Source organism: Primulina tabacum, chromosome 11, assembly GCF_025594145.1.
Source record: "Primulina tabacum isolate GXHZ01 chromosome 11, ASM2559414v2, whole genome shotgun sequence".
In the NCBI taxonomy this organism is placed as follows: domain Eukaryota; kingdom Viridiplantae; phylum Streptophyta; class Magnoliopsida; order Lamiales; family Gesneriaceae; genus Primulina; species Primulina tabacum.
The window spans coordinates 7,593,693-7,621,581 of NC_134560.1; the positions used below are offsets into that span (position 1 = coordinate 7,593,693).

Genomic DNA, 27,889 nt, shown 5'->3' on the forward strand with positions numbered 1-27,889 from the left:
CTGATAAGTTCCAAATTTAAGACAGAAATATTAAGTTCGACCAAATAATATTGATTTTTTATTAAAAAAATATTTTAGTTGTTGGTTTCTCTAACTAAATGACTCTTCGTATGTTTAAAAAAAACTAAAATGGGCTTCTCTTTCTTTTATTATTTATAAGCCTTTATTAAGAGCACAAAAAAAAGGTAAGTTCTCTTTTTTACTATCCGATTTTTTTCGAGTAGTTACTTTATCAAAAATTTCGATAGATTCGGTATATTTTGGTACAGTAACTTCGATGTATCGAAAATTCGATATTTTTTCCAACTACTATCAACAACTACTCGAAAAAAATCGAATAATATTATACCAAAATACCGAAATAATATATATAAATTAAAATATATATGATATTTCTAAACAATAAATTTAAATTTTTTAAAAATATAAAGTATTTTTTTTGTATAAAATGATATATATCGATATCGTACCAAACAAAAATTTTATCATGTTGGAATAGTCCAAATCAAAGTTCAGATAAACAACTTGACTCACTGTTGAGAATTTAAATTATTGAGAAGTCTTATTTATGTCGCTTGACCTTACAGCTAGCTAGATGACTAGATATTGGGCTTCGACTTGTTAAAAAATTGACAGGCTTTAGAAATCACATGACCTCGGACATTGTTGCTAAGATTGCAGATGAAGAAGTCGTACACTGGTGCGATTGAAGTTTATTGGTATTCATTGATGTCTTAGATCTCTAGACACATGTTGCGGTTGGTGTTTATTGTCTTGATAGATTTATTTTGTATATATCCTTCTTAGTCTCTTTGACTGTCTTGAGAGATTTGTTTAATATTGGTGATCATTGACCTCGGAATTACAAGAGAATGAATTTTTTATATATACTTTCGGTTTGATGATATTTCACCGATATCGTACCAAAACTTCAGTATACCGAAAATTCGGTACAGTAACAATATCATTTTTCTCATACCGATATTTTCTGTCAGGATCGATTAGAGAGATAAATCGTTGAACTACAATAGCTCGGTTCTTGAAATATTGAACACCGATGAATTAAATCGAGTTTGGTGTTCAAACAAAGCGGAAAACACTCGAAATAATCCTTCGTAGAAACCGATTAAATATTTTGTAAAGTATTTAAAAATTATGCAAGTTGAATGAGTAAAAATATTTTAGTTGAAGCATTTTATCAAACAATTCGTATGCAATATTTTGGTATTTGAAGAACACATAAAATGCTTCAATAATGCTTCTTTAAAACTATGAAAATGATAAGTAAATGCAATAAACAAATAGACACGAATTTGTTTATAGATGTTCGGAGATTTAAATACTCCTACGTCACCCCTTCTTCCCCTTGGGAAGAATTCACTAGAAGACTTTGATTTATACAACACTTTGTACAAACCCATTCAGCTAGGACTTACCCACTGCCTAAACTGAACTCCTAGCACTCAAGATTGTAGGCAGCATCTCACAATCAGCATATTGTTTAATGTCTCATATGCAAAGACTACATACACAAGTTTATTATCTTTGTGCAAGACTCACTCAACTAATCTTTGAAGTTCAACTCTCTTGTATATGTGTGAGTGATTGTGTGTGAGGAATTTATCATTTACAGTGTGCATCTCAAATGTATCCTCACACAAGGGCTTGTGCTCTCAACTAGCTGATTTCTTCATGCTAACTGCCCATGCTTTGAATCCCCTTCAAAAGCTCTTGTTTGATCTTCAATATGTTGTATTTATAGGATTCAACACTGATATATACGTTAGACACAAGAATATGACCGTTTGGAAAGTTTCTGTACTGTTTCTGGAATTGCAACGGTCAAATTCGTCTTGTAGGACATTTTCCCGACTGGTCAACTCTGGTCAACTCAACTTGTCATTCAGTTCAACTGGTCAGCAGCTGGTTCAGTTCAGTTCAGTTGGTCAGCTGCTGATTCGGTTCAGTTCAGTTTGTCAGCTGGTTCAGTTCAACTGGTTCGGTTCAGTTTCAGCTGGTCTGGTTCAGTTCAACTGGTCTGGTTCAACTGGTCTTCAGTTGGTCAGCAACTGGTTCAGTTCATTTGGTTGGTCAGCTGGTCAGCAGTTGGTTCAGTTGGTTCAGTTTCAGCTGGTGTGCTGAAATCAGCCTAGCTGATTTCAGTTTGTGCAGAACCAGTAACTTCATCGTCATTTATCAGCATCTTAAGCTTCGATTCAGATTTTGACTTCTAATATGATTTGTAGATCATCGTCTTATCTTTCCAACGCATACTGAATCGCTTCATTTCGATAACCGAGCTGAGAGATATGACCAAAATACCGCAGCTGCTCAAACCCAACTGATTGTTGTTTTCGTGTGATCAGTTCGGTAATTGAGCAATCAGTTAGACCATGATAACATCCGATTTTGCCAAACTGACGTGAAATACGACTTGTTCCAAATTGAGTTTTCTAATCATTCCAGTTGGCGGATTGTCAATTGAAACATCCAGTTGAGAGATATAATCAAAATACCGAAGCTCGCCAGAAATTCAATTTGTGCAGAATTCAGTTTCGGTTTGCTTCTTGTGTTGCAACTTCACACTTGAGTAAATATGTTAGAAATACAATAACAAGTTTTGTTAACATCAAAATCAAGATTGCGAACATGAAATGTTCCAACACTTTTGATACGATATACAGAATCCGATACCGTACTGACCACCTATAGTTGTTGATTTGAGTTTCGGAAGGTTTTCGTTGAAAATTAACCTTCAACGGTAAATTCAAAACGCCTCTAATGTTTTACTGTGATAGATCACAACTTTAGAGTTAGCTATTTGGATTTACCAGAGCTTCACTCAAGTATCTGGACTGGTCCACCCGAATTCAACGTACCCATAGTTTCTTAAATAATATCATATTTTTTAACAAAAATTTTATGAATTTTGATTTAAATTTATCTTTAAAAACAAAAGTAAATATATTTAATCTCGTAATATTTTTTATTGTTAATTCTACAAAATTATTATTTCACGTTATTTAAGAATTTAGTTTCAACTTTTAAATTTATTGATGATATGTGTCTATTTTACATGTTTTAAGTGTGTGATTTTCGTTCCATTATTCCATATTTCATTTCATGTCAACTCCATTTCTACCATTATTTCAGTTGAACACATTATGACCACCACTCATATGAATATGTTGATTAATAGTAAAAAAAACATGTCAAATTGGAGCTCAAAGTGGTGAGGTGAAAATTTTGGACATAACAAGTTGCGTTCGAACGAAAATCTTCAGATGTCCAAGCGCCATACGAAACAAAACATGATAGATTATGTGCGAATCTTTGAGAAATGAAAGAAAGAAAAGTTTGATTATTGACGAATTTAAAAGGGGAGAAACATAGATTTCGGATTTACAAACAAACGATACGAAGAAATCGAGAAGAAACACGAACCACGAACGATCATTTTCTTCACTGTTAAGGATTTTAATTATTTTGAGTATTTGCTAAATGATGTTGTATACATTATAATTTCAATAGTCCCTTTGTATGTAAGATTTAGGTGTATAAATGAATGAGTCGTTAAAAAGAAGTTTGATTTTAAAATCATTTGAAACCATTTCTTACTTTGTTTGAAGTTATTAGCTAATATGAAGTCAATTATCCAAACAAAAGATAGATGAGAGAAAGAGACAAAAGAAGCAACAAAATGGACAGCATTGTCCGTCGATCGAAGAAAATCTGAGATTATAGGTGCTTGCAGAAGCTCGCTAACTTCCAAAGCACACGCACCGGCACATCCAAAATCATCTTTGGAGCCATGACTTTTTGCATAGACAATAACGAGTCCGTCGCAACTTGAAAATCCCGAAAATGCTTTTGATACAGAAGTAGGACTCCTTCCCTTGTATAATATATTGATGTTCACGATATAACAAACCCTTTAAAAAATGCATGAGTGTGAATTGTGAGGTCAATTCTTAGCTATAATTGTCAAAACCTTTTTTTCTAAAAAAATATATAAATGTGAAGTGTCAATTCAGGGAATTGGTAATAATGATTTCAATTGCAGGTTTTGAATGATTTTGTAGCATTAAAATGAGTAAGGATGTCAACACGAAAAATATCGAGTTAAAATTGATCATTTTAGCTTTATGATCAAAACGGATTAGATCTGAAAAAAATTGAGTTGAGTCGGGTTGAAGTTGACCCGATTTAATCATAACTAAAATTAGATCATGATTCGTGAATTTTAGGAGAACAACGAAGAAGAAAGAATTAGAAGGAGAGAGATCTTTTTGACTTTGCTCGCATTACTTTTTCTTTTTATTACATTCTTTATTCTTATACATCTTACAAGCAAAGAAATTGTATAAAATAATATCCACTCATTTCTTCCCACTAAGCCCCCACTATGTACATGGTTGATCAGTGTGGAAACTAATACAAAGCAACTACTGAAATTAAATAACTAAGTCTTCAACTTCCATTGACCAAGTATTCGGTTAAATATATTAAACCTATATTGGCACATTGACACATATCAATTTCCCCCGGCTGGACTTTCCTTGTCCTCAAGGAAAAAAGTAGGATAAGATTTAGCAAAACGCCATTCATTTTCCCAGGTTGCGTCTTCAGTTGTTGCCCCCTTCCATTTGACTAATATTTCAGATCTTGGACGGTATTTTCCTTTGTGAATAATACAACGATTCAGGCTGTGGAAAAATCATAGAGGCATCTGTGACTTGTGGTAGTTCATCTGCTGCTTTTGTGATTGGTCCCAAATGTTTCCGTAACAAACTAACATGAAACACATTATGAATTAAAGATCTCCAGGGAAGGCCCAATCGATAAGCTACCGCCCCCACTTTCTCAATTATTTGATATGGACCATAAAAACGTGGGGCAAGCTTCAATGATTTGCGAAAAGCTATTGAAGTTTGTCGATATGGCTATAGCTTCAAATACACATAGTCTCCCACATTGAAAGAAACTTCGCTGCGGTGTTGGTCGGCATGGCTTTTCATTCGATCTTGTGCTAGTAAAAGATTGATGCGTAACTCGCATAAAATGGAGTTACGGTCACGGAGGTACTCATCAACAGCTTGGATTCGTGAGGTGCCCGGAACATAAGTCAATATGTTTGGTGGTGGAATGCCGCAGACGGCCTCAAAAGGAGTCATTTTGGTAGCTGAATTGTAACAACCATGGACTATCCCGATCTTGGGTCTTTTCCCTCACAGTTTTTCTCATGCGCCATTACTCATAGGTCTTCTCCAGCCTAGGCACCGGAGCTTTTACCTTCCCAAGATTCGAACCCAAAACCTCTTGGACATATAGGTCTTGGCAAAGCAATCTTGATACTAGTTGAGCTAGCTAGGTCTTGGGTTCGAAAAAAACTCCAGTGTTTGGGCCGGAGAAGTCATATGAGTAATGGCGCATGGAAAAGCCCGTGAGAGAAAAGGCCCAAGATTGGGATAGCTCATGGTCGTTACATGAATGGACTGAAGTGTTATAACTAAATTCAGCCCGAGGAATCCAATCAATCCATTTACGTGGCTGCTCACCTGCAAAGCATCTTAACTATTGCTTCAAGATACGATTCATTACCTTAGTTTGTCCGTCGGACTGCGGGTGATAACTAGAGCTCATACAAGCTTGGTTCCTTGTAGCTCAGACAAGGCTCGCCAAAAAGAGCTGGTAAACACCTTGTCTTGGTCGCTGACAATTGATGTTGGAATACCGTGGAGATGAACTACCGTAGTAACAAATGTTTTGGCAACCGTCACAGCGATAAATGGATGTTTCAAGGCTGTAAAGTGGGCATACTTTGTTAATCGGTCGACGATCACCATGATAACCGTATTTCCATTGGATGGTGGTAGACCCTCAATAAAATCCATAGAAACATCAGTCCAAAGTCGGACAGGAATAGGCAACAGTTGAAGTAATCCAAGTGGCTTCATACAATCAGTTTTGTAGCGCTGACATATATCGCAATGTTGTAAGAATTCTCTCACCAGTTTTCGCATATTGGACCAAGAAAAACTTTGCTCGATGCGGGCGAGAGTCTTGTTAAATCCAAAATGTCCACCAATGGGTGATGAGTGGCATTCTGTGATGATGGTCTGAATCAGAGCTGAAGATGGACTCAAATAAATTTTTCCTTTCTTGAACCACACACCGTCTCGTTGAATCAGCTGGCGGTGAGATGGTGTTTTTCCCAGGTCAGCATAGAAAGTATCTTGTTCTACTTCTTTTTGTAAAGTTGACCACCAATCTGAATGTGGCTTCCAAAGATAATGGGTTATGATTATGTTATCGAGTATAAGAAAAGAACCGATAATCAAGGATCATTATCATATACTTTTTATTTTATAGATAAGTTACTTTGTGTTTTTTGAAAATTTTCTATTTATTTTAATATAAAAAATTTCATTAATTTTTATTTTGTTAGATATTTGTCTTTTATAACAATGGTTGCTTTTATAGAGAATTAATGTTTTATATAATTAAAATATTAAATTTAAATATTTAAACTCATGAAAAATTGTCATATTTGAGTGAAGTTTTGTTATTATACTTGAAATTAAAATATTATTAATAAGTGGTTTGAATTTTTATTTAATTAGTTTTTTAAAGATAAAAAATAATATTTTATAATAAAAATCCATAGGGTTAATTCGAGTTTAGTTTATAGCTTTAAGGTTGATTCGAGTTCGGAAATTTTTTCAATTCTCTCGTTTTAGCCCGATCCGAACACATTCGAATTGACACTCCTAACAACACGACATCTCATATATATATATATATATAACGAATTTGTTACCCTGCACACCAGGTGTGCAGGGTATCATGAGCACCGCCTACGTGGCGGTGCATGATTGGTCAGTTTTTTTTAAAAAAAATAAAACAAAAAATTTTGTGTGGTTGTGGGCGTGCCACGTAGGCAGGCGCCCACAGGTGTGCAAGAAAAGAGTGTGCAAGATATCATTGCTCATATATATATATATATATATATAAGTTCCGAGATATAATTACTCATATCCCCACTATTTTTTAAAAAAACTTAATAGTGACATCTCTGTATGTGTTTCAAGCATGTACGTTCTATTAAATAGATCATTATGATTTTGTAAATTATACACCAACATATATCTCATCATCTCATGATTATGCAAACTGATTGTCGACAAAATTTTAGTTTTGAAGAGAAATCTCATGAATGCCTCAAATACGTGCTAAAATTTGGAGTAATTTCGATCTTGAGGTGTTTGTCTTTTTGCTATTTACGTGCAACAAAATTCAATGAGACAAAATAAAAATTGACATGTATCGTTCAGATTATACATAATTGTTGTTTTTAATTAAAACGATCAAAATGAGTTGGATCAGTTTGATCGTTCTTGATTCGTCAAATAAACAAATTGAGTTGACAATTTCTCAGTCCGCCCAAATAACAGGTGTGTGATAGGTTGCGGACAATCTCAGTCTCAACCGTCAAATATAACTAAACAATGACGAGATGGCCCTCCCACATTACCAAACAGACAGATTGAATTGATAATTTTCTAACTCACTTCGTTCTGAGCTGACATTTTGACAGTTATATCAGTAATATCTGGTTGAAAGCATTTTATAAACTTTTTTGGGATGTTTTCTCAGTTGAGTTTATTATATAAATGTACATATAATGTTACAAATATAATATTACAACGGATATAACATATTTGACATGTAGAACCCCTTTAATCTCCGATAAAGGTCGGGGTACCTATGAATTTAGGTTCAAACTTTAAACAGATCGAAATGGTCTCGGATCCTTTAAATTTGTAACGGGTCGGGTTTATGCTGTTAGTTAACCCGATCCATTCCCTCCCTATTTACGAAACTCTCTCAAAAAATTGCGAAGCATATCATCAGCTCGTTATTTCACGTCTGACGTTTTGCAATTACAGTACTGTTGTGGATCACTCCGGAGTGAAGAAGATGATGTCCGGCAACTACACGTCCATTCACAATCAAAACCTCACCGGATCTGTTCCGGTCGGTAATTACTTCTTTTACCTCAGATATCAATTTTTTTTCCTGATTTGCTGTTATTTTGTATTATTAATCGGTTAATTGATTTCGGAGGAGGTGATGTTTTGCAGGCAGTTGCCGATCCAGCTGTTATTGGTATAATTTTTTTTTTGTCATTTTTGAACATGTAGCTCGCTCGTATGATTGCTGTCAACCGCGGTTTCAATTTACTTTGCAGTTAATATGAGTTTTTTTCAATGATATTGTTTCCAGAATCGAATCTCCAGACATTTCCGCCGGTAGTTCCTCAGGGAAAGATATCTGGCGCCTCACGACCCCCTCGTGACGCTGACGGTATATTTCTTCTTTAATCATTTTTTGTGTCGGCAAGGTGGGTTTATTGATTTGAGATGTGATCAGTGTGACGTTTTTTTCTGCGCATTGAAAGAGTACAACCCTGGTCATAAAGAGCTATACTAGATGTGAATGTTAAGTTCATTGGATGAATTTATTTTGCGAACTTCTTATATTGTTTGTCATTAAAAGTTGAAGTGCTTGTCTTGAGGAGTTGATCACAAAACAGCAGTTACGATCCAAAAGAATAGATGAGCCAGGAATACCTTTGTGTAATCTCTTGGGTTATGCAATGGGTTTCAGTTACGATGCGGGTAGTTATTCTGTTGGTTTACAGCAGAAACGGCTCAAATTGTGAGTTATCTCACGACTCTCACCTGAATCATGGTTGGCCAGGGCAAATAGCACTAAGGTTTGCTAATTGATTGGATTTTGGATACTTTTTAATAGGGTTGGATTCGCAGGTCACGTCTTGAGGCACCTGGATCATAGTTGGCCAGGGTTAAATGTAGTAAGGTTTTCTATTTGGATTGAGTTTTAGTATTTTTAAGCTGGTTTTATTTTGCTGAGCCGCACAGATTGAGTTTGATAGTTTTGTTTTATAACTGTGAACGGTGAATGGGTGATTATCTTAGTATTCCTCGAAGCTGTCTCTCATTTCTTGTCATATTGGTTTGACTATATTTTTTCTTATTTTTCTTGTCTTGCTTTCACGGTGATATCATTTTCTTCTCTGAATATCAAATTGTAATTACCATTGTTTATACAGATACATTTACCAAATCTGCATCTGGTTCTGATGAGCCCCAACAAACTTCTTGGTTTCAATCTTTCACAATTGCTGCATATAGGCCTTATTTTGATGTTGACACATCTGATGTTCTAGAAAGGATGAAATATTCTCTATTTCCTTTCAGTGGAAGCTTCAATGAGAAAACTTCCAACCAACCAGATTTGTAAGTTTAACTGCTATTTTTTAATGTCTAGGACTCACTAGTGGTTTGGGCTTGAATACTTGCAAAGTTTTCTATTCTAGAGAGAGAAAATTGTTATCGAACTTTCCAACGTATATATTATAGTCATTTAATCTAGTATTCAATTCTATTTTAGGGCTTACTGTTTGCATGATTGAATGCTATTCTAGTGCATCAACCAAAAAAACACAATCGTCAGCTTGAGGCAAAAATCTGCACCTCAAGTGGCATCTCTGTTATTCTATATGCATGACGGTATAACCTCATAATAACCTCAACCCAAAAAAACACAATCCTTAGCTTGAGGCAAATCTGCACCACAAGTGGCATCTCTGTTATTCTATATGCGTGACGGTTTAACCTCATAATAACCTCTCTCTCTCTCTTTCTCTCTCTATGCATAATGATTAGTAGTACATTGAGGTTATGTGGGGAACAAGGCTAACCTAGTATGGTTCGTAGCCACATGCTCTAATCCTCTAAGCCACAGGCCAACGAATAATCCACTGATAGAGAGTGCCATTTATCATGGTCTTTGATCGACAAAAGAAATATTAAGCATGGCATTAATCTTTCAATTTGGTTCATTTGATTAAAATATTGAGGTTCTGCTATATATGCATTTCTTTGTTTGTTTGTTGTGCTTCTGGGTTGCAATGTAACTGATTTTTGTTCTTGTATGTTTCCTCGTCCGGTACCTTTGGTGGAAATTCAAATCCTGTATCACCCATGCTAATGAATTTAATTATTTTAGAATGCTTCGTTTATATCCACTGTTGTTGTTAGCTCCTGGAGGCTTAGTGCACTTATGTCTTTGTTTTTTCTTTTTACTGTTTACCCTTTTAACGTGCTTAGGTCATTATGATGAGTGTGGGTTGGAAAATACGATCCATATATCCCTTACTCCTATCAAAAGATTGTGACCCTAGAAATGTTTGGTGGCATAAATATCCTTGGCGCTGTACATATTAATTTGGCCTATATTTTCATTCTCGTGTGAGGCTACTGAGCGCATAGATGACTTGATGAGTGTGTATTTAACAGAAGGGTGCCAATTTTGTATAACTGTACTGAAAATTTGAGTATATATTTGATACCTAGCAGATACAAAATAGTTTGTGTATAACAGAAAATCACATTGACCCTAAAATTGATCGCGATGCAAGCTTAGCATATTTTCGATCACCGTGTTTGATTTGTTTTGAATTTTGAATTTTTTACATCTTATTTAATTCATATAAGCTGGCAAGCTGGATTATTCTTTTCCTTATTTTTATTCACACCCTAATTGCAAATTACATCAATAATTTTTTTTAACAAGAGTGTATAAAACATGTTTTATTTGTTAATTTGTTTGCTTTCAAATTAAGCGTCATTATGAATCTGTCATGATGTTCAGGTATGGACCTTTTTGGATCTGCACTACCTTAATATTTGTCGCGGCTTCCATTGGTACATTTGTTACCTATTTAGCACACAAACTGCAAAAAAAGGAATGGGATTATGATATTAATCTGGTTACATGGTCTGCGGGTTTGTTCTATGGATATGTTATTATAGTGCCTCTACTCTTGTATATAGTTCTCAAATACTTCTCAGCACCATCTGGTTTCGCGCAGCTGCTGTGTCTGTACGGCTACTCTCTGTTTGTCTTCATTCCTGCTTTGGTAAACTTAAAACTACAGTTTTTTTCTCATGGTTTTTAACGCTTTTGTGCTCTCTCAATGTATGATCTTTCTTGTGCGTTATGATTTACCTCCATGCAACCTATGTTGCTGTTCTGGAGTTAAAAGGTTTTGTGTTCTTCAAACTATTTATATATGTAATTTTTTTGTATAGTCTAAATATATGAGCAATTCACAGTTACATATTTGACACTTTTTTGCCTGGTCATTTCAATTCCTGTTTCATGATCAGTTGTCCGTAAATCATCTGTTCAATGGTTCACAAGGTTCCCAAAAATCCATCATGTTGACCGCCCGAAGTACTTCTCGCGACTCCTTCAAAGTATTTCTTGATCTGCAAGAAAATTCAGTTGGCAGTTAGATGAAAACTATCGTTCTTAATCCCATCAAAAGCCCCGAGTTTTGAATTTTATTAAAAAATGAATACTGTGCTGAGATTAATCTAGTTTTCAATGCTAACGTATTAACTCAACCTGCTTTTGTTTCCAATTTTTTTTTCATGTTTGCATGATCTGATATGTTCTAATTCTTCTAGTTTGTTCAATGCAGTGTTTGTCTGTTGTTCCTTATGAAATCTTCAGATGGGTGGTTGCTGGTGTAGCGGGTCTAATGTCTGCTACATTTGTTGCTATTAACCTCAGAAACCACATCAAGTCTGCAGGTGAAAGCTGGGTTTTGATCGTAGCTGCCATATTCTTGTTGCAGCTGGCTCTTGCTTTGGTCCTTAAGTTCTACTTGTTCAACATCACCATATAACGACAAGCAATTGTAGCCATTGGTGGTATCAACGAGGTACTCATCTGCAATGATCACGATCCTTTTTTGAATCAAATATATATAGTTTCATCATGTTACGAAAACCACCTGTATTCATTCTATTTTTCAGTGTTTTTTTTCTACGATATTTGAATATGGAGAGGCCTGATACCAGCATCGAATTTAACCAAGTATATTTTTGGTTCAGATGTAGAATTTGTAGTATTTTTTATATTTGTAACTCTCATCATCGATCATACATCCTATTTAAGACTTTAATTCAGACTATGTTGATGAGCATGGAAAGAATCACGCAAATATTTCTCATTCCAACAATAAGTATTGAATGATCTTACCTTTTCCTGCATGTACTTTGAGGTAGGTGGGTTTGCGCTTTGCACCCTAATTTTTCGAGGGTGAAGCATACCAAAAGTAGAACTTTATGATGCATTGTGATGACCTTAATTCAACAGTGTAAATTTGCCAATGATTCGGAAAATAACATTTAATTTTTAAAAAATCTGTTTTTTTTTTTTTTTTTCATATCATCTATTTCAATAATTTTTATGCTGAGTTATGCCAATAAAATTTAATTTTTCGACATTGTCGCACATTTATGTTGTTGTTGTTATTATTAAGAATAACAAATTAAATTGGTAAATACAGCCAAATCCAATTCCGAATATTGTCTACCTTCGCAAAATATCCATTGGCCATAATAAGCCCTCGATCAAACTCGGAACGAAACTCCGAAATTGTTTAAATTTGATCCAAACAGTCGAACCTTCAATGTCGAGCCCCTGCAATGGACAAGCCATATTCGAACACAAGGGAACGTGAGAATGTTGGGCACCTGCAGATAAATCAAACAAGTTTTGAAGACTCTTTCCTGACAAAAGTCAACAAATTAGTATTAGTTTTGTAAATATTTTTAGCTGTTTACAAATACATATAGTTGTCAATTTTAACACTACAAGAATAATCAGTTTTGATTACTTCACAGAAAATGATCTAATTTTTCCAAAAAAAACATGTGATTTTGTAATCACTATTGAACAATCAAATGTAATTATTTGCCCAAAATTTGAAAATTTCTGTGGAATAAAATTTGATCATTCATGTTACAATGACTGACACGGATTGTTTGAAAATAATTAAATCACTATAACACTTTGACTTAACTTAGGATCAAAATATTTGTCAACAATGAGTCAGTGCTCCCACATCCAAAGTAGAAAGTTTTGTCAATCTCTTTTGGTTCAATTAAGAAAATTAGTTTTTAAACGGGACAAAAAGATTTGTTAGTTATGATAAACTTGTATGAATTTCAAAATTTTTATTTACTTTAAAATCATTCCACAGCTTTCTCCAGACAACATTTTTGCCATGGTTACAGAGTCACATAGAAGAAAAGGATCTCAATTTCGTCGTCGGTCCGTATAGCTGCACCCACAATGAAACTGAGTGGAATTGGGTAGCATGATCATTCAGTGGCAGCACAACCAGTTTGTGCCAACAAAGTTCTACAAGTGTTACACTGGTTAATAAAGGATAAAAATATTTTGCTAATTTATAAATCATAAAAATTTTAAAATATGCAAACAAAACAAGTATATGTGATCGTCGGTTGAAAAGTTACACCTTCACTCTTCACCAAACTAACAAGACGAAACAGAAAATAAGCAGCAAAATCTCATAAGATGTTTATTTCTTGTCACAATTGTATTTTTAAAATTATATATATGCACAAATTTGAACCTAAAGTACACATCGACCATTAGAAGAATAAATGAAAACAAATATCAGCAAGATATTGCATCAACAAATGATGTACATTCGATAAGCTGTCATCCTTGCAATTCTGATCACTTAAAAAAGTATTTACAGTTGAAGCAAGGTTACACACAAAAATATATAGAATATGAGCTAGTGTTACAGATTTCGATACTTACCAATTTTAGACAACCATAAACTTGAGAAGCAGGAGCCAATCAGGCCTTTATCCAAAATTGTAGATCTTCTGTAAAAAATATATATGAATTTCATATTCAGTTACAAATCAAAATCACTAAAATTAGAGCAGAAGGATCAAATCTTGAGCTGTAATAACATATAGAGAAAGGAAGAACTTTTAAGCGCTAGGTGTAGCTTACCTTCATTAAAATTGAGAGTGGGGAGATATGACAAAAGGAACACAAGACAGGATAAAAAAGTAAACAAAATAAAAAAAGAAAAATCGTGTTGCTTTGATCAATAGAAATCACATAAATTGATTCAAGATTCCGTTCCAATTTTCTGGGAGAAAAAATAGTCACGAATGGTACAAAATTTGGTATTTTCCCAAAGGCTACTTGTACAAAAAATACACGCTTTTACAATGAGAAACAGTACAATCACCATTAACTATACATCATATAGGACAGGTCGAGGAAGCCACGTGAAAGAAGAATCCCTAAATGATAGATCGAAGACCAAAAAAAATTTTAAAAAAATTTCTTGAAGCACCTTAACTTTGATTCGACTGTATGATCTCCCCAACACAATCACTGGTACAAACAAGTATATTTTGACTCCAAAAAGAGTATCCCCGTTTTTCTTGTGATGTACCAACAACAGGTCGGAGGGGTGTTAAACTGTGTAGCTTGCCTCATGACTTGCAAGAGCAGTGATTTAGCAGCACGACGTAGATATGGGTCATAGATATTCATGTACCACTTGTTTTTTACGAACCAAAGCTTAACCGTGGCAACTTTGGAGGAGTACGGCTTATCAAATTTGCCCACAAATTTGCAATGGTGACAAAGTAGCGCTCCTCTCCCCACTTTATGATCTTCACTCCTGGTTTAGATATAAAGGAGAAATTTAAAAATCACACACTGAACAGCATCGAAAGATATTCACAAAATAAGAGATAGATCATCTAAATGTGACCAACTGCAACATAATCTTTGGTTGAGGTGAAAACAGAAAATGGGCCATCAAGGGAACCGACACTGTTAACACATAACATTTATTTTTATTTTTCTTCTTATTCTTGGTTCTCAAAGCCCTTTTGACATCGATTCAATCCGTTACATAATTAGAGATTTAGGTTCTGGTAAATATTTTGAAAGTTGTCAGTCCTGTTAAATTTGAGAAATTTTAAACTAACTTCTTCCAATTACTCAAAATTTTGGGTCTTGACTCTTGAAGATGGTTCAATGTTTTCTTCAAAGAAAACAGAGCCTGTATAGAAAATCACAAATCACGAGACAAATAATCATGAGTGTTTGCTAATAGAAGAGAGCCATTTTCTGCAAACATGTAATGAGTTTTCATAAAAGGAGAAGGATATGAGCTTTGTCATTAAAAAATGTCCACCTGGTGCCACTCCTGCCGGTATCATTGATAGTCTACATGATGAATCTTTTTCCATGAAAACATAGTTTTGAAGTGCAGTTGCATCAAGACCACAGATGTCTTGAATGGACTTGAATAACAATGTATCCTCTGAAGCAGTAGATACTTGTACACTAGAAAGGGCTTCTTCAAGTCCTGAAGTTGACCACATTGCATGGCATCCCTCTAGAAGAACGTATATGCTAGACAAATCTAGGGAACATGATATGGTCCAAGGCTTAAAAAGTTTGACCGAAGCTCCAAGAATCACTACCACCCTGTAGATCTCTCCAAGTTCTAAAACAAAATTTCTTCCTGTAATAATTGCAACTTATTTTCAGTGAGGATTAATGGAAAAGTAAATATGTTGGGCATACAAATAATATCAGTGTCATTAATCATCTTTCTTCTCTGCGTAAGAATGAATATTACTGTCAATATCAACAAACTTTCTGCAAACCAAAATGTATTCATTAAGAAAATATTGTCAATGTCAAATGGATCCTTTCAACAAGATTCAAAATAGAGGTTTGATACCTTGGGTTTCAGCTAGTAACTGACTCTGAATATGCTTCTCTGTTGCTTTAGTCCAAATTGAGGCACCTTCTTTTAATTCTTGAGCACATACGGAGATTATGTCAAACCATACAGAAATATATGTATTCTTTTCCTCTGATGTCCCTAATGTCAAAATCTTAAGCATGGAGCTTGTATGTCTAATAAGTTCCATCGCTGAATTCAGATCCTTCTCCGCCTATGCCCAGAAAAAAAGTATTTCATAAGCCATAAAATTGCTATTTTCCATGTGCACAAAAAGAAATATATAAATATAGATATGAAAAGTCAATCAGTCAATTCTTAACTATAATAGAGATAAAAATCTCTCAACTATAATGGAAGTGGAAAAGCCAAAGAAGAAACTGAAACAATCTGTGACACCATAAAACTATAAAAGGATACTTCAATCAAAAAATAATTTTCCATGAGTGGCTAACACAATATGCATATTCTGGAATATATATCTGTAAATCTTATTCTATCAGCTTTTCAATACTATACATAAAAAAATATGTATGAAATTCTGAATTAACTACGTACCAATATTAATTTTTCTGATAAATGATACTCAGACTCCAGTGTTTGAAACTGTGGCTCAAGCAAAATTTCGATGAACTCGCTGAGATTACTATTGTTTGAGGCTTGATCCTGCTTATCAAAGAGGTAATTTGTTCAAGTTTCTTGCAAACCATCTATACAAGGTTTTAACACAATTAGAGTTAGAATGGTGATTTTTTATCCGATTATATTTAGTTTTTAATGTTCAGTGAAATTATCATCACACCACTGATTATCAAAATAAAAGCATAAACATTTTTATCTAAAAATTGTCACATGCCATTGACACATAACTAACCACTTTAAAACACCAAATTCTCTTTTTCCTTCTTTTTTTGAAAAAATTCTCTTTTCAACATCACTAAACTACAAAAAAAACAGGAACTAAAATTGAAACAACTGTCAGAGAAGCTGTAACTACTTTATATACATTAACTCATTACTGTATTACTACAAACACACCATCAAGCTGACTTTGCATCATGAGATCTAGAAGAAGAGTTCATCCACATTATGCAATCAAAAGATAATCTCAAGAATTCAATAACAAATATATTTTGACAAATAGGAGATATATAAACTATAACCAAACTTCAAGAAAGTTCGAAAATTACCACCAGTTATAGAACCAAAGTATTAGAGTTATCACAGTCGCATGGTTGCAATTTGCAAAGTACAACTACAGTAGGAACGAATCAGTCTTTCTGGCTGCAAACCCAGGAACAAACATAAAAATTCATAATGGCAATGGAAGCCTATGATAAGAGGTGGCAAGCACTCAGATTGTTACCTGGAACTCACTCGTAAGATCTGCTATTCTTGCATGTTCACCCAAAAGAGCATCATTGCCTGGAGATTGATTGCTGGTAACAAAGAGAAGATTACAGAAAATTAGCATCAATACAACCGGATGCACAAGTATGATCAAGTTGCATAAGAATCAGCAGGAAAGTTTATCTAACAACAGACTATGAAAACTCATTAACAGCGACAAGAGGATCATTTGTTTTTTTGACTCTCATGCATACCTTTAGGTGTTTGATATGGTCTTTAGAAACAAAGCATAACACTTCCTTTAATTTATAATAAAAATCCAAATGATTGTTCAGCTTCATCTTGAAAGAAGTTCGTAGACGTGCATCCCCAAAGTTATAGAGAGATGCCTCGCTGTCCCCGCTCCTCTCTGAGAACACATCCTTAAAATCCCAAGAAGTATCATCAAAATGATCACCACCATTCGGATTCCCTAGGTTAGAGCTGGTCGTTGAACTGGAGAGGTTCAACCCAACTGTGATTGGTTCTTGGGTAGTGTTTAAAGAATAAGTCTTCTCAGTTTGGTTGTATAAACTTGATATCAGATCATTGGTAGAAATAACTGATTTAGAAGTATGATTATCGCTCTCAGAATTAGACTGGTGCACAAAAGCATCTTGAGCATCTAGAAAATCATCGTTTTCAGGCTCTTCATTGCCAAAAATAGACATGGGGAGCGCACTTCTGTGAAAGTTTAAGTTTGTATCCTTCCTCTAGAAAGTAAATAATCACAATCAGTAGAAGAAAAACATGAAGAAAGAAAAGTTCAGTTCCTTTTTTTGAGGGCCTAAATGCAGCAAGTATGCAATGAAATGGCCTCCACCGGGAGATGACACAATCTTTTTCCTAAGTTAAAGAGAGCAAAACCTAAAAAAAGTGTGCATTCAAACGATCAAATAAATTCAAAAGTGCGTTAAGGATTTCAAAAACACACACCAACCTTCTTTAAACTAAGAAAGACAGAACAGCATGATTGGATTACAAGGACGTGCATGGATGACAGCAATGAGATTGCAGAAGAAGGGTAAAATCATTATTGACAAAAAAGGCCTTTTGTCACTAAACTTAGTCCTGGATTATGAATATGCATCCTGAAATTCCCATCCATAATCAGTGAGAATGGTTACTCAATTCAATTTTAATGGTTGCTTTTTCATTCACAACTCAAGTTACTAGTTCAAACATTTAAAAACCTCAACATGATTTTTTTTATCAGGTCTTGATATGTCTTTCCAGGACAAAAAAATAGTATATGGTTAGATGGTTTGTGAAGAAAACTAGAACTTCACAAAACACTATCCCGTAATACAAGAGTCTGTCAGGAATAAAAGGGACACATGTGTGACAAACCACCTGCTCTGGCTTAGTTTCTGCAGAGGCAGCAGTAAACTCTCCAAAATCTTCATCAAAATCAGAACTTTCAACATCTTGACTAGGATTCAATAAATCTTCTGTATCATTTTCTTTGATGTTTGAATCATAGTTGCTCACTTTGCTTGGCTGTGCACTGATTACCTCAGCAGTTGATACGGCAAAAGTGTCTACAAATCTGGTTGACGCTGCAAATAGGTCTATAGATTCCTTCGCAGGCTCAAACAAATTGTGTATTTCATTTGAGCTACTCACACTTCCAGGTGAGAGTGCATTCATTGCAGAAACATCACGTGGAGTGAAGTCAGCCTTGTAACAAAGCAAATCACATTTAGTTAACCAAATGAGGAGGACTGTATCTTATAGAGTTCGCTTCAATATGTGTAAAGATATCAACAATTGGAGTAAGTAAGGATTTCCAATCAAGCCACAATGGATTCTATGTTATGTAAAATCATTAGTATCGTAAAAAAGTGCAGATCTTGGCCTTCCAGCGATTTTAAAATATCAATACATTTAAAATCACATAATCCCAATATAAATGACAAGGGAAATTAACTCTTACTATCTCACAGCTGAACTTTGGTTTATATGTCAACATTATAGGAATAATTCATTACCTTATTACTCAAATCTACAGTCTTGGGTTCTGAATGTGCATCTTGAAATTCCCATCCATCATCATCACCATCATCATCAGGCGGAGAAGAAGCGTGAGCCATCAAACTTCGCATATGATCATTCATATCCAAATTGGGACCCGAGGTTTTGACGTTTGGATTTGCCGCGTTTGAGTTAGAGCTGGATTCATTCAAATCCAGACTCCACGTACCAAAAAGGTCATATTTATGATCCGGATCAGACACATTTGCCTCAAAACTGAACTCGTTATTACCATTTTTTGAGAGCTGACTCTGATAACTTCTGTCTACCGTACCATCAATGTGAATATTTTTCGAACCAGTAGAGTCCGATATTGCCACATTCAGATCTGAATTGGAATGAAATCCATTATCAACCAAAACCAAATCTTTTTTTTATCAAATTGAACCTGTCTATGGACTTGGAATCAGGCCCATTTTCCCAATTGATCTGCGAAGTGTGGCTGAACAGATTACCAGCACCGAGATTCATAGATTTCGAAGCATTATTCTCAGTAAAAACCGAATTGAAGTTTGCGGCACTAATATTACTTCTCCCTAGAATGAAATCCGCAGCATCCTTACCTTCTCGCTCTTCTTCTTCCTCAGCAGCCCCAAAAAACGAAAGCGGCAACGCACCACTAGGCTTCACCCACCGGGGCGTCGGAGCCAATGGAGAATTTCCTTTCCCAGTAAACGAATTGATAGGAGGATCGGCGAATTGTGATTGCTGCGGAGATTTCACGAAATCGCCCCACTCATCATCATCGGCAACTGGATTGAGACCATTGGATCGAGAATCCAGCACGGCGAGAGGGTGGCTGGGGCGGAAGGAAGAGAAAGCGAATTCTCCAAAGGCCAAGTCTCCCGCCATAGCCCAAAAAGACGAAGACACGGAGAACGCCCTCCCACTATTCTCTCCGGTCGTTCAACACAATTACGCGCGATTGGATTTACGCGCCTCAGCCTACCGTAATCAGCGATTGGCCAATGACGACAAGCCTTTGCTCGGTACGTTTCCTTAATCAGTACGATTTGTATTAGTTTGGAAATTTATAAGTGCAATTAAGAGAGCAACGGTTCCGGATTGTATAATACTAATAATAAAAAAAAAGTGTTTTTGAATTATATTTAGACTAAGTAACGAATTTTTATACGGATCAATCGTACCGAATTCACAATAAAAGCTAATATTCTTAGCATAAAAAGTAAATTTTTTACATGAATGACCCAAATAAGAGATATTTCTCACAAAATACTACCCGTGAATCATATCACATAAATTTTTGTTTTTTATTTAAATAATTCTTATTTGTACGAATTCATAAGCGATCATTTTGTTTTAAAAAAAAATAGTTGTTGAAAAACGATATCAATTTTAAAGTGTTAAATTTCAACAATCGGGTCGTGCAAGGAACTAATCACTCGAGTGAAAATCCAAGAATTGTGATACGTTTCGAGTAGAATTGCTGCACTTTGCTACTTTTTTCCTCAAATGCCACACGAGAAGAACTTGCAACTCACTGAAACTTTTAAAAATAACAAAACAATTCTTGATATTACTGCTGCAGCCGCAACTGATTCATTTACGTCGACAAATCATGTGAGAGATTTGCGCGAAGTCAAAAGGTAGGGCTACACATTTATTATATCAGGCAGCATATTTGAATATTTGTATTCATGTTCAGAAAAATGTGCGGATGTTTCTTATGTTCAGATGAGGAAGAGCGCCAATAGATATATGCATAAATTAACTTCATCCCTCAGTTTCATTCTCATTTCTTTTCACTCATCTCATAGCATTTGAATGCTTAGTCTTACAATATTTGTGAGATATTTTTTTTCCTGTATTAAGACACCATAAAAATATTATATTGAAATTATTTTCATTTTTTACGTAAATCTTGGTGTCCAGTTTTATACTTTATTTTTATATTATTATCATAAGTTGTCGTACGTGTGACCAACAATTTATATGGGGCTGAAGTCAGTGCTCAAAGGATTTATTTGTTAGGGATATGTGTCCTAAAACATTTATGTTTAGAAGAAAAGATGTATTGACTTGGCACTTCTCCTTGCTGGATAGTTCTTCCTTAGTTATTTCTTTGTAATATCCTGTAATCATACAAACTGTTATCATCATGCATAATTTTATTATGAATAAAATATTTCTTGTATTGAAAGTACGAAATTTTATAATGCTCTGATTCCTTGTTAGCTTTGTATCATATTGGTCTTGACTTTTGAAAAGCGAAAGGATGTGAAAAGATTACCGATAGTATTGGAATTGTTTTAAAGAAATTTCAAATATTCAATGTTTTTCTTATTTCCTTTTTACAAGGATCAACCTTACCTCAGTTATTTGTTCGCAGTGACTGGAGCCTCGCGTGGTTATGGGTTTGTTGAGTTTGAGACAGAGAAGGAGAAGCATCGTGCGTACAAGGTTATGCATATTGGCCACGATTGTTTGCTGTAAGTTTGCTTTCTATCTAAATTTTGTTTGTCATACAAGTGAGCCAAGATGCCGAGTCAAGAATAAAGCTCATTGAAACTACGTAGTTATTTTACTAAAGGGAAAATTCTGTCCAACTTAAATTTAGGAATTTAAGCACAGACGAGTAAAGCACCAGAGCAATGGTGAATATATTAAAGCCCGTGTTGGAGAAACGAGGACCAAGTTTCGTTTGTTGTTTCATTTGTTTTACATCCCAAACAAAGGTAGCTTGTCTGAGAAACTTCATTTTCTCCAGATACTATATTGGAGAGAAAAAAGTGAGGAATTGTCAAAACAATAATGGTCATCTGCTCCAGGAAATCTATATTTGACAAGAAAATGATTGTTGAATTTTTCTGTCTGTGGTAGTTTATTGAATTCGCTTGTCATTTTGGTTGGATAGGAATAAAATGATTTTTGACGGTATAAAAGATTGGTTGAAGAATGTTGAGACAATGTTAAGCTCCGTGCATCTAGATAAATCGAGAAACTTAAAGAGTTTAAGCCAATCTTGATTTTAGATTTATTAAGGGATTGGAGATATGTGTGTTGTTAATATGATCCGGGTTTTTGTTTTTTAGTGTGCGGATCACTTGTACGTTTTTTGTAATTATTAGCTTTTAATTATTTAATATAATATCATTTCCTATATTAAAAAAATACCAAATAAAGATAACACAAAAACTCCACTTTGGCTTTGCATTTGTGGAAAATGAACCCATTATACATTGGGTAGTTTTTTCCCATTGAGAAACAACCTTCTGCTCCAACCATGCATTTTACTCAGTATTCACTCTTCTGAAAATTGAAATAGTGTTTTTTGTTTTGCTATTGCCATTGATTCTACAAGATTTTCCCCCAAAACTCTGTTTTTTTCTTAAAAAATAATCCATACCTCTGCTGACCCTTCCCAACGATATGCGGCTCCCAGGACTGGCAAATCTTCTTTATCCAGTTTATGAATATATATGGGCATGTTACTCTGTCACGTCCTCAGACCATAAATGATTCTACACCGTTGTGTACCGATACTCGAAAAAAATGGAACACCTCTAATGTTTTTCTGAGTTATGGCATCTTTTCAGATTTTGAAAACCATAGTGTTACTGGCTTGTGTCAATATGTGGAAATTTGTTTACATGTGATACATTCTTAATACTCACTGAAATCTGAAGCAACCGTGTTTTGTTCTATTTACTCTACCTAGAGTCTCATTGATGATTACGTGTTGTGCAAAATTTCAGGATGCTCATCATTCTGTTATCGACGATTCTGATATCATAGTTGATTACAACAGGCAGCATTTGATGCCTGGTTGGATTCCAAGAAGATTTGGTAAGTCAAAGGTTTCCTTTCACAATGTTTTTGTACTCGGGGACTGAAAAGTTATATCATATTTGATAGGAGGTGGTCTTGGTGGCAAGAAAGAATTGGGACAAATTCGTTTTGGGGGACGAGAAAGACCGTTCTGTGCTCTGCTGTATGTCCATCTTTCCTTGTTTACTAGCAAGATGTTTAATGATTTTATCCTTTTATGAATTTTGTGTCTTAACAAAAACTGGAACTCTGGTTCTCTATAATATTTGTCATGAGATGCAACCCTTGATTGTTAATTTTCGGTGTACGCTGAATAAATCTTCGGACTAACATAATAGTCTGTAAATCACGCTAATCAAATAAATCATATCGAACAAATCTTTTACGACATGTTCTCTGGAGAAAGTGTTGACCGAAATATTAAACACATATCTACTCTATCAAATGGTGCATCTCATTTTGGTTTGAATAGAACATACATATTTCATTTCTCGAAGCACATGTTGCTTTTAAATGATTGTTTTGTGTTTAATTTGAATGTGTCCACAAGTTTGTCTTCAAATAATCATTCACAAATTTTGTATTTTATATTTATTGATACCCTCATAAGAGCCCGGGTCATGAATGACCCGGGATAACAAATGGATTCCCAAATCAGGGTCATTATATATGATAGATTCTTCTGAAGCCGGGCAGGTGCAAGCTCATGCTCAACTCTCCGGGCAACAAGAAGCCCGGGCTTCATATAAGCTCCCGGGAGGCATTCTACCTGGGCTATCTCGATAACAGTGCCGCACTCGACTGCTATTTTATCTGTCCGAACTACATAGGTTTGGCGTGTCAGAAAAGCTATCAGAGGTAGGGTGGCTTGACAGGAAGTCAACATCAAAGGCTATGGGTGGTAGGTGTACGCGCAAATCGAGTTAATCCTTGATTTTCCTTCTTATAAATAGCAGGTATGCATCTCATTTAAAAGATTCCGAAATCCTTGAACTCTCAAGCACTCACATATATTCGCTTGTGTTCATCTTCAACCTGCTGACTTAAGCATCGGAGTGGCCATGTCGGACACCCCTCCGGCGCTCATTCACGAGTTCTTTTCTTATTTGCAAGTCACGATCGAAGCCATCTACCTTGCTCATTTTCCTGAACAACATTATTGATTTGATCCGGTGGAGCACCCGACCCTGCTCATCCATTTCACCAGGATCCCATCATTGGCGCCGTCTGTGGGAACTTGAGCTCAAGACGTAGATATGGTTTTCAATCAAAAGTAAGTCCGACCAGCTCGGCACTCAGATCTTATATGTGGATTTTATATGGGCTCAAAGCTCAGCAGCTATCCCGGATTGGCGTGGAAGAGCATTTGCTATGCACTCAGTGGCATACATCTATGTTAATCAACTAATTTAGCTCAACTAGAGAAGTTTCACTCGACGGAAAATGAATTCAGATTCAGTATTTTCAGGTTAGTGATTTGGTTTGTAATAAACTAATATAACAGGAGGAGCAGAAAGGTTAAAAGTCCGGGAGACACGAGGCCCCGGCACATTCTTGAAAGTCCGGGAGGTACGAGGCCCCGGCACATTATCTTAAGCCCGGGAGGTATGAGGCCCCGGCACATTCTTGAAAGTCCGGGAGGTACGAGGCCCCGACACATTATCTTAAGCCCGGGAGACACGAGACCCCGGCACATTATTGAAAGTTCGGGAGGTACGAGGACCCGGCACATTATCTTAAGCCCGGGAGGTATGAGGCCCCGGCACATTCTTGAAAGTCCGGGAGGTACGAGGCCCCGGCTATTATCTAAGTCCAAGGCTCCGTACCCTGGCTCGGGGCTCCGCACCTCGACCATTATCTAAGCCCAGGGCTCCGTACCCTAGCTCGGGGCTCCGCACGTCGACCATTATCTAAGTCCAGGGCTCCGCACCTCGACCATTTTCTAAGCTCAGGGCACTACACCCTGGCTCGGGGCTCCGCACCTCGACCATTATCTAAGCCCAGGGAATTACACCCTGGCTCGGGACACCACACCTCGACCATTCCCAAGTCCCGGGACATGCTCCCCGGCTCAAGGCTCCACACCTTGGTTATTGATAAGCCCAGGGCACTATACTCTGGCTCGGGACACCACACCTCGACCATTCCCAAGTCCCGGGACATACTCCCCGGCCCAAGGCTCCGCACCTTGGTTATTGATAAGCCCAAGGCACTACACCCTGGCTAGGGGCTCTGCACCTCGACCATTATCTAAGCCCAGGGCTCCGTACCCTAGCTCGGGGCTCCGCACCTCGACCATTATCTAAGACCAGGGCACTACACCCTGGCTCGGGGCATCACACCTCGACCATTCCCAAGTACCGGGAGATGCTCCCCAGCCCAAGGCTCCGCACCTTGGTTATTGATAAGCCCAGGGCACTATACCCTGGCTCGAGGCACCACACCTCGACCATTCCCAAGTCCCGGGACATGCTCCCCGGCCCAAGGCTCCGCACCATTGGTTATTGATAAGCCCAGGGCACTACATCCTGGCTCGGGGCTCTGCACCTCGACCGTTATCTAAGCCCAGGGCTCCGTACCCTGGCTCGGGGCTCCGCACCTCGACCATTATCTAAGCCCAGGGCACTACACCCTGGCTCGGGGCACCACACCTCGACCATTACCAAGTCTCGGGACATGCTCCCCGGCCCAAGGCTCCGCACCTTGATTATTGATAAGCCCATGGCACTAAACCCTGGCTCGGGGCACCACATCTCGACCATTCCCAAGTCCCGGGACATGCTCCCCTGCCCAAGGCTCCGCACCTTGGTTATTGATAAGCCCAGGGCACTACACCCTGGCTCGGGGCACCACACCTCGATCACTCCCAAGTCTGGGAGACACGAGGCCCCGGCACATTATTCAAAGTCCGGGAGATATGAGGCCCGGCATATTATCTAAAGTCCGGGAGACAGGAGGCCCTGACACATTATTCAAGTTCGGGAGACACGAGGCTCCGGCATATTATCTAAAAGTCCGGGAGACAGGAGGCCCCGACACATTATTCAAGCCCGGGAGACACGAGGCCCCGGCATATTATCTCAAGTCCATGAGACATGAGGCTCCGACACCTCATCCCATCTATGGGAGACATGAAGCCCCCGATGCTTTTATAAAACAAGATTGATTATCTCTTTGGAAATCCAAGCATGACTGATCGGGACAGCGAGTATGACTCTAGCCCGACTATTTAAGGGATAGGTGATGATACCCTCATAAGAGCTCGGGTCATGGATGATCCGGGATAACAAATGGATTCCAAAATCAGGGTCATTATGCATGATGGATTCTTCTGAAGCTGGGCAGGTGCAAGCTCAGGCTCAACTCTCCGGGCAACAAGAAGCTCGGGCTCTCATATAAGCTCCCGGGAGGCATTCTACCCGGGCTATCTCGATAACAGTGCCGCACTCAAGTGATATCTTATCTGTCAGAACTACAGGGGTTTGGCGTGTCAGAAAAGCTATCAGAGGTAGGGTGGCTTGACAGGAAGTCAACATCAAAGGCTATGGGTGGTAGGTGTACGCGCAAATCGAGGTAATCCTTGATTTTCCTTCCTATAAATAGCATGTATGCATCTCATTTGAAAGATTCCGAAATCCTTAAACTCTCAAGCACTCACATATATTCTCACATATATTCGCTTGTGTTCATCTTCAACCTGCTGACTTAAGCATCGGAATGGTCACGCCGGACACCCCTCCGGCGCCCATTCACGAGTTCTTTTCTTATTTGCAGGTCACGATCGAAGCCATCTGCCTTGCTCATTTTCCTGAACAACATTATTGATTCGATCTGGTAGAGCACCCGACCATGCTTATCCATTTCACTAGGATCCCATCATTTATATATATATATATAACACACACACGAGATATTTGAAACTTGAATACCATCTAAGTGCAAAATTTTCAATTTTACTGTGTTACTTTTCGTTTCTTTTGGCTGCGACATACTGATTTTATTTGAAAATCCCTGAATCACTAATTATGGTAATGCGAAATGATTGTTTAAAAACCATTTCTTTATTTTTACAAAAATTTTAAATTTTATTATATTTTTTTAAAAATAATTTCAATAATATGTAATCAATACAAAGTAACGAACTTAAATGTTGAACTAAATAAATAAATTGATGGATTGAATTCAAATTTTATTCTTGAAACGTAAATGGATAAATAATTGTTGTAAATAAAATGGGAAGGGTTATTATGAAATATAATTTTAAAAGTAAGATTTAAAGTCGTTGGGTTGAAGATAAGTTGCACGACTAAAATAGAGTCCACGGGGGGCTCGACAACCCCCACAGTGGAGAGATAATAATGAATTTGTTGACCACATTTTCCAGAAAATCAACCTATTATAGACTATGCCAATTTGCTACCGTAGCAGGAAAATCATCGAGCGATTGTGAGGAAATTTACTCGACGATACTGATATCCTCTGATTGGAATACGGCGAGCCTGCTTTTCAGTGGTGGCTGCTATATAGAAGGTGGGATCCCGTAAGGGCGCTTTTCGGAACTCGCACACATCTGTCTGATACGGGAGTTGCTTGCTGGATACATCATATATCGTGTTGATTGCTAAAGACTTCATTTTGTGTTTGTTCCTGGATAGAAGCATCGTACATTACTAGCACTTTCATGTCTTGCTCGAAGTTTAGTCCCCCCTTGGGACTTCCGATGATATCTATGGATAATGATGTACTAGTCCACCTGCTGCTACACTGGAGGATTTTTGGAAAAAGAATTGCAAGCGATCGATCTTAACTTATAAATGGCTAGAGATGGAGTAGGCAGAAGAGAGTCGTATAATTGCGTAAAAGATTAAAATCTTTTTGTTATTATTAAGAAGAGAGGCGAGAAAGATATTAAACATATGTATCAGCTATAATAACAACGAGAATAATCAGTTCGCTCTAAAAAGCATAGACTATAGC

General features: G+C 36.7%; 3 protein-coding genes across 3 annotated transcripts; 2 read left to right on the top strand and 1 right to left on the bottom strand.

The window, feature by feature from the left end:
- The first annotated feature begins 7,882 nt into the window (after positions 1–7,882).
- Positions 7,883–12,070, top strand: LOC142518416 (uncharacterized). The gene is made up of 6 exons (XM_075621200.1): positions 7,883–8,037; positions 8,145–8,169; positions 8,287–8,367; positions 9,137–9,323; positions 10,741–11,008; positions 11,576–12,070. Exons 1-6 carry the CDS (start codon positions 7,981–7,983, stop codon positions 11,780–11,782), a joined length of 825 nt encoding a protein of 274 aa, XP_075477315.1. The 5' UTR covers positions 7,883–7,980; the 3' UTR covers positions 11,783–12,070.
- A 3,118-nt stretch (positions 12,071–15,188) lies between these two features.
- On the bottom strand, positions 15,189–20,152 carry LOC142517794 (uncharacterized). The gene is made up of 7 exons (XM_075620247.1): positions 19,081–20,152; positions 18,443–18,769; positions 17,305–17,802; positions 17,067–17,139; positions 16,259–16,366; positions 15,698–15,914; positions 15,189–15,475 (listed from the first exon to the last, which is right to left on the bottom strand). The coding sequence occupies exons 1-4, from the start codon at positions 19,204–19,206 to the stop codon at positions 17,119–17,121; spliced, it is 972 nt and encodes a 323-aa protein (XP_075476362.1). The 5' UTR covers positions 19,207–20,152; the 3' UTR covers positions 15,189–15,475; positions 15,698–15,914; positions 16,259–16,366; positions 17,067–17,118.
- Positions 20,092–27,791, top strand: LOC142519593 (U11/U12 small nuclear ribonucleoprotein 35 kDa protein-like). The gene is made up of 5 exons (XM_075622634.1): positions 20,092–20,112; positions 21,443–21,544; positions 22,840–22,930; positions 23,000–23,075; positions 27,297–27,791. The coding sequence occupies exons 1-5, from the start codon at positions 20,092–20,094 to the stop codon at positions 27,454–27,456; spliced, it is 450 nt and encodes a 149-aa protein (XP_075478749.1). The 3' UTR covers positions 27,457–27,791.
- Positions 27,792–27,889: the final 98 nt, after the last annotated feature.